General features: G+C 45.9%; 1 protein-coding gene across 1 annotated transcript; it reads left to right on the top strand.

The window, feature by feature from the left end:
* The first annotated feature begins 1,485 nt into the window (after positions 1-1,485).
* LOC144173702 (uncharacterized) lies at positions 1,486-5,057 on the top strand. Its single transcript, XM_077702013.1, has one exon. It carries the CDS (start codon positions 1,644-1,646, stop codon positions 3,462-3,464), a length of 1,821 nt encoding a protein of 606 aa, XP_077558139.1. The 5' UTR covers positions 1,486-1,643; the 3' UTR covers positions 3,465-5,057.
* The last annotated feature ends 1,756 nt before the right edge of the window (positions 5,058-6,813 follow it).

The raw sequence follows: 6,813 nt of genomic DNA, 5'->3' as shown, positions 1-6,813 counted from the left end.
AGGACTTTGCGTGCGCGTTGCGCAATACGTGCGCGTTGTTCAATAAAGCCTCTTTCCTTCCCAGCTGCTTGTCTGGACACATGGTCATGGTGTCAGAAGTGGGGGCGGCGTTTCAGTTCTGCCGTTCGCCACGTCTACCGAGTTTAAGCAAATATAGTCAATCTCATCAATCACAAGCGACTCTAACAAAAACGGCAGCCTGACGGGCCAGCGCTCGTCTCATGAATTGCTGTTTCGATAATTAATACTGTACACATTATTTTAAAACTTATTTTCCCCGCTTTAAATTTCTATCATTTAGAACTAATCGAACTGGCTTAGATGTGGTAGAAAAAAAAAGAAAAGAAACGAGACTGAAGCATAGAGAAATAAAAAAATTATTTCTTTCTCTATGACTGAAGCAGCGCTGTGGCGCTGTTTCCAGAAGAGGACGCGAAAGCTGGCGACTAAATATACCTTGACCGCAGCAAATAAACAAGGGTGGGCAGTTAAAAAGCAAGTTAAGGAAACAGAGAAGCTCATGTGGAAAGAGAGGATGGAAAAGAAGGGATCGCTGGGAATCTACAAAGCAAGCAAAAAAGAGATCCGGAAAGAGAACTTTTATGACAACAATAAAGATAGTGCGCTGCTCTTTGAGGCGCGGGCTGGCTGCTTGAGAACTCGAACTTACATGAGCAAATATTCGTCACAGGATGAGACATGTGTTGTATGTGACAGGGATAAAGAAACAATCGACCACATAGTAATAGGATGCCAAAAGATTCAGCCGGATAGAATTGGGGAGAAAGTCCTACTTCATGAGGCACTGGGCTTCGCAATCGATGGAAGCATTAACTGGTCAGCAGTAGGTATTACTAAGCAGCGGCTAGAGAATTGGTGGAAAAAAAGCAGGGAAGTCGATAAAATAACATCCCAGCCAGGGGTAGTGGCAGGGCAGAATTAAAAAGAAAGCCGAGTTGAGGGACAAAACTTAAATTCAAACTACTAAGATAGGCTAGATGGCGCACGCCGTCACCCCGATTCAAAGGGGAGGCCTTTAATCATCATCATCATCACTTGCTGTTTCGTGCGCATTTCAACGTGCGAGCTCACGCCTGACAGGCGTAGTCTTTCTGTTTGTACGTGTTAGGCCTCCGATCTTCCGTGTCGCTTATCGTGTACAGTGTAAAGTTAAATTTAGTCAGCGCTGTTGCTCTTTCGTGAGTTTCGTGAGCCATCGCCTCCGATGCGTGAGCGAAGCGGGAGCTCACGTCTATCATGTGTCAGGCCTCGGGACTTCCGTGTCGCTCGTGTACACGTGTACTGTTGAACCGTGACTTGAACGACGATTTTGGTAAGGATAAATCATTGCCTGAACCTCAGCTGTGAACTTCGTGTGTCTTCTAGCTCCAATGCTTCGAGCCAGCGACAATGGGAGCGAACGGCGACGGGAGCTGCGATGGGCCAAAGCGCGTGCCGCCAGCCAGTTGAGAGACATTCATCGGCCCTACGTCCGGTCCGGATCAGTCTCTGGCCTTGACCACGAACATGACTCGGGTGGCTACCGCCCTGAAAGTGCTCAGGAAGATGAAGTGCATGTATTTGAGTGTGTTGCAGCACCGCAGGCTCCGCACAATCCAACAGCGTTGCCTTGCGTGGATGACATGTCATCCGTGGACGGGGATACATCCGAAGACGAGGACATATCGGAAGATAGCTCCGACGAAGAGCGTGATTCTCTCGATTACACTAAGACGAGCCTGTCGTACAGGCTGCGTGGTTGGGCATCGTCGCACAACATTTCGCACGCAGCGCTTAATGCATTGCTCCGAATCCTGAAGGAGAAAGATCCAGACCTCCCTACTGACGCCAGGACGCTTCTGGAAACACCGAGGGTATGCCCTATTCGGCAGTTAGCCAATGGGGAATACGTTCATTTTGGCTTGAAGCCAGCACTGACCAAGTGCCTATCCTCAGGTTTGCTCGTGCCTGACGGAGATGTTTTACATTTAACTTTGAATGTTGATGGCCTACCCCTTTTTCACGACTCCAACCAGCAGCTCTGGCCAATCCTAGCAGTGGTGAGCGAGACTAGAGATGGCGGACCATTCCCCATTGGAGTGTTTAGTGCGAAGAAGAAGCCAACCAACATTACCGGCTATCTTGACGAGTTTGTTCAAGAAATGCAAGAAACACTGAACGAAGGTGTCGAATACCTGGTAAAGAAGTGGCAAGTGGTCGTGCGAGCGGTTGTGTGCGACTACCCAGCCAGAGTGTTTGTTAACTGCACCAAAGGCCATTCTGCCTACTATGGCTGTGACAAGTGCACGCAGAAGGGTCAATGGGAGAACAAGTTGACATTTCCCGACACCCAGGCACCTCTTCGAGACGATGCCTCATTTGTCGCTCGACTGCAGGAGCAGCACCACACTGGGGACTCTCCATTCGAACTACTAGGATTGGGAATGGTCACCCAGTTCCCAATTGACTACATGCACCTCGTGCTGCTCGGTGTGGTAAGAAGATTTGTAAAGTACTGGGCTTCCGGGCCGTTGACTGTGCGGCGATCAGACGCCCACATAAACATGATAAGTGACAGGATTGCTCTGCTGTACCCATACACTCCATGTGACTTCAGCAGAAAGCTCAGAACACTGCATGTGGGGGAGAAGTGGAAGGCCACAGAAGCAAGGCTGTTTCTTCTTTATGCATGTCCGTCGGTACTGAAGAGAGTGTTGTCTGACGAGTCGTACAACCACTTCATGACCCTTCATGTTGCCATTCGTATACTTTGCATGAGGGACTGCCCAGAGCACCTTCTGTCATATGCTGACCAACTGCTGAAGTATTTCGTTGAAAAGGCAGCTTCAAAGCAGCTTTATGGAGTAGGGGTGCACGTGTACAATGTGCATGGGCTCATTCACCTGGCCCAAGATGTCCGAGCCTTTGGGCCGCTCGATTCCTTTTCAAGCTTCCCCTTCGAAAATTATTTGGGAATTTTGAAAAGAAAAGTTCGTTCGGGCAACAAGCCGCTGGCCCAAGTGTTCAAGCGGCTGAGTGAGCTAGAGAAGTGCAAAAGCAGGCAAGCAAACGTTGAGAGAACCGTTTTTCGTGAGCACATGCAAGGCCCCGTTCCAGCAGCTTTCATAAATGCAAGGCAGTTTTCCGAGGTTGTTTTTCATGGGCACACAATCAAGACCGCTCAAGGGGACAACTGTGTGCTGCTCACCACAGATGAGTCTGTTGTTGTGGACAACATTCTGAGCCATGACAGAAAACTGTATATTGTTGGGCGGCACTTCCGCATTGTGCAAGACCTGTACACTTACCCGTGCCGGTCAAGTTTGCTTGGTGTGGTGATGGTAAGCAGTTTATCTGCACACAGTGTTGTATACAAGCTTAGCGACATCAAGGCTAAGTGCTTCCTGTACCCTCGTGGTAATGCCTATGCCTGCTTGCCAATCCTTCATTCTGTATGCTCATGAATCGGTGTGCACTATGTTAAGACCTGGTAGTGCCTCATTTTCGGGCCTTCATGTTCTATGGTTAAAGGTGAAGCTTAAAGGGACTCTGCAAGACTTCTGGTAAATGCTTTCACTCGTTTCTTCATGCCTGGAAGCAAATTGAAATTTGGGGTTTCACGCGCCGAAGCTACACCTGGGCTATGAGGTGCGCCGTAGTGGAGGGCTATGGATTAATTTCGACCACCTTGGGATCTTTAACGTGCGCCGAAATCTCGACACATGGGCGTTTTTGTTTTTTGCCCCCCTCAGAAAAGCGGCCGCCACGGCCGGGATCGAAGCCGCGACCTTCAGCTTGGCAGCACAACGCCTCAGCCACTGAGACACCATGGCGGGTATGCCTGGAAGCACTGTGAAAGCTATTGTTATCGCCAGAACAGAGCAGCACAGAGTGATTTGTTCGTCGCAGTAGATACGCCTCCGTGTTTCTGCCTTGCTTTTGTTGCGATTTTCGATAAAGTGGCTATCGAATGTGTTTATTGCTGCAACTGAAAGGAAGCTGGCCAATAGCTGAGGCATCGCTCGAATTACATAATTATACCGCGCAAACAAGACCAAGACCGGGAAAGAGAAAAAAATCTTTTGAGCAAGTTTGTAAGTTATCGGATGGGTTTATAGCAGTAATTTTTGGCTGAGGTACTTTGGGACCCCCTTCTCTAGTACTGGATTCGGTTATTCACCATGTTCTGAAAGCATTTCAGATTTAAGGAAAAGTCAAAAATAGTGTTGCAGGGTTCCTGTAAGCGTCCTGAAATTTTGTATTAATTTTCTTCAATACTATATATGTTAGGTTTCTTGCTTCATCCGCATATATATCTAACATGTGAAGCGGTTTCGGGTATAGTCTGTCTCGCTTGTCTTTGTGTGAATAGCCTTTCATTAAGCGACATGAAGGGAGGGAGGGTGTAAGAGTGGTCCGTTTCTCTGCGGCTGTTGATTTGTCTTGCTAGGGAGTCGGCTTTCTCGTTTCCTTCAAGGCCTTAGTCGCTCGCACCTTCAAGTTCCTCACTGACGTCTCCCGCGCACCAACCACCAATAGACTTTCATCATTTGTATCTTTGGTGGGACTATTAGTCACCCTTTGCTGAGATCAGTGGACTTATTGTTTGCTGAACTGAACTACAAAAATGTTTTGTTAGCTTAGAAATCAAGAGTTCACCTTTATAAGCTGCATACTGCTGTCATGTTTCTTTTTTTTGTTTTTTTGTGTCCTCGAAATATTCTCGTCTCGTTTTGCAGTGATGAATAACTATGAGTTTGCAGCGAAGTTACTGTGATTATTCAAGTACGGTTTTCCTGTTGTACAGTTATGAGCTACATACTGCTTTCATATATATATATTTTTTTGTATCCTTGACATGTTCTCGTTCTTTCGTTTTCCTGCAGTGGTGTTGAATAATTATGTAAGTTTGCAGCATAGCATACTGTGATTTGACAAGTACTGTTTTTCTGTTATACAGTTATATTAGCTCCAGTTGCTTTCATATTTTTTTTGTATTTTTGACATGTTCTCGTTCTTTTGTTTTCCTGTAGTGGTGTTGAATATTTATGTGGGTTCGCAGCATAGCGTACTGTGTTTTGGCAAGTACGGGTGTCCTGTTGTACACTCTGGGCCTTCTTTGTGCACATTTCTTTGTCGTTGGGCCAACTGTTAATCATCAGCTGTTTGCACTCGCTGCCTTGTAAAGACGAATAAAACCCTGTCAGTAGCTAACATATCTGTGTGCCCCTTTTCCCTGTATTTTCATCTATAGAAAAAATGCAAAATAAACTGAATTTAAATTTGCATTTCCCTTTGTTTCTGTGGGTATAGAGATAGCACCATTATGGTGCTACTACGAGAAAACACCACCAGCTGCCAACCAAATAGACTGGCGCTTGAGTAGCTTTCACATTTGTAATGCATGCTAGCTATTTATGTCACACCTCCCAAAGACAACATTCTTTCCATAGAGCCTAGCAGCGCTTTAACTATCTTATTCAGTTAAAGCATGGCTGTTGGATGAAGGATGAATTTGTGCGCAGAAATCGTAGAAAACAGGCCATTTGCCCTTTATTCCTCCTGGCTTTTCAGAAGTAGGAGTGCATTTGTTTTATGACAGTGCAAGTTGTTCAAGAGCAGCTGAAGTAATTATTTGGAGTGAGAGTTACAACTTGATTGGTCTAAACGGCATGCAGCCATACCTTTCATGGAGAGTCTAATTCTGCATCCTTTTATAAAAGCCTCCTGGTTTTCAGATGGAGGCAAAAAGCAAAAAACGCCCATGTGTCGAGATTTCAGCGCACGTTAAAGATCGCCAGGTGGTCTAAATTAATCCGCCGCAGTCCACTACGGCGCACCTCATACATCTTCGGTGCGTTTTAAACCCCACAAATTTTTAAGATTATAAAAGTGTCCACACATTAGGGTAAATTTGAAAAATAGCTGCAATAAATACTACACAGGTCAACAAATGGACATGTATGTATTTACTTGAAGGTACAAATAAATGTATAAGAGAACACTGGGGATGGCAATCACTGTTTGTGCTATTGCACTTAAACAGCCAGTTACAAGTGACGTTGGCACAGTATACAAGCACCTGATACAGTCATGATTGTGCGAGTACCTTACCGCCGATTTCTATAGTGTTTGGGATTTCTGAGGTGAAGGTTGAGTTCGCAACCACACTGATGGTACAGTTGTTACCTTAGTATTTTTTGCAATCTGAAATCCAAATATTTATAAGTACACTGCCAAACCCAAGAAAATTTAATCAGTGAGCGGCGGTACGTGTAATCGCACTGCCGAGTGCATCAGAATGCACAAAGCCCCTCTTGGTCGTTAAAACGAGCGAGTTCCTCGAGCTCATACTTTGCGATCACAAGAAAGAGCATGTTAAAAAAGAAGTTCAGTGAAACGAGCAATACAGCATTAATAACTTCTGGCTTAGAACACCCTGTTTTTGCTGCTACATTTATCAACGTGCATCAATGGAGAATCGTGGCACCTCTCATTATTTGGAGTTTTATTTCTTGCATATCAGACCCCACCACGTGATAACTTTTTGGGAATAGATTATGTTCAGCAATATCTGCCGCTCCGGTCGGAGCACACTCTCGCTCTGCAGCCGCAGACAGCGCATGTGGGGGGGGGGGGGGGGGAAGAGAACTGGGGAATAGTGTACGGTTTAATACGGCTGTCTCCCACCCACATATTCTTCTTTTGATCGGTAATTTTACATCACGTTGCGCATTAGCCTCAGTGTTCTCAAAAACCCCCTATTGTGGTTGCCAAGCAGGCTGCATGGAATTGCGGTTGGGTGCGTGTACA

This window comes from Haemaphysalis longicornis, unplaced genomic scaffold, assembly GCF_048455015.1.
Source record: "Haemaphysalis longicornis isolate Haplotype H1 unplaced genomic scaffold, Haemaphysalis longicornis Haplotype H1 scaffold_3, whole genome shotgun sequence".
In the NCBI taxonomy this organism is placed as follows: Eukaryota; Metazoa; Arthropoda; class Arachnida; order Ixodida; family Ixodidae; genus Haemaphysalis; species Haemaphysalis longicornis.
The sequence above is the reverse complement of the archived record's forward strand: the minus strand, read 5'-3'. Positions and strand labels throughout refer to the sequence as shown.

Coding starts and splice junctions, on each gene's coding strand:
- LOC144173702 (XM_077702013.1), top strand. CDS start 1,644: ATGTCATCCGTGGACGGGGATACATCCGAAGACGAGGACATATCGGAA.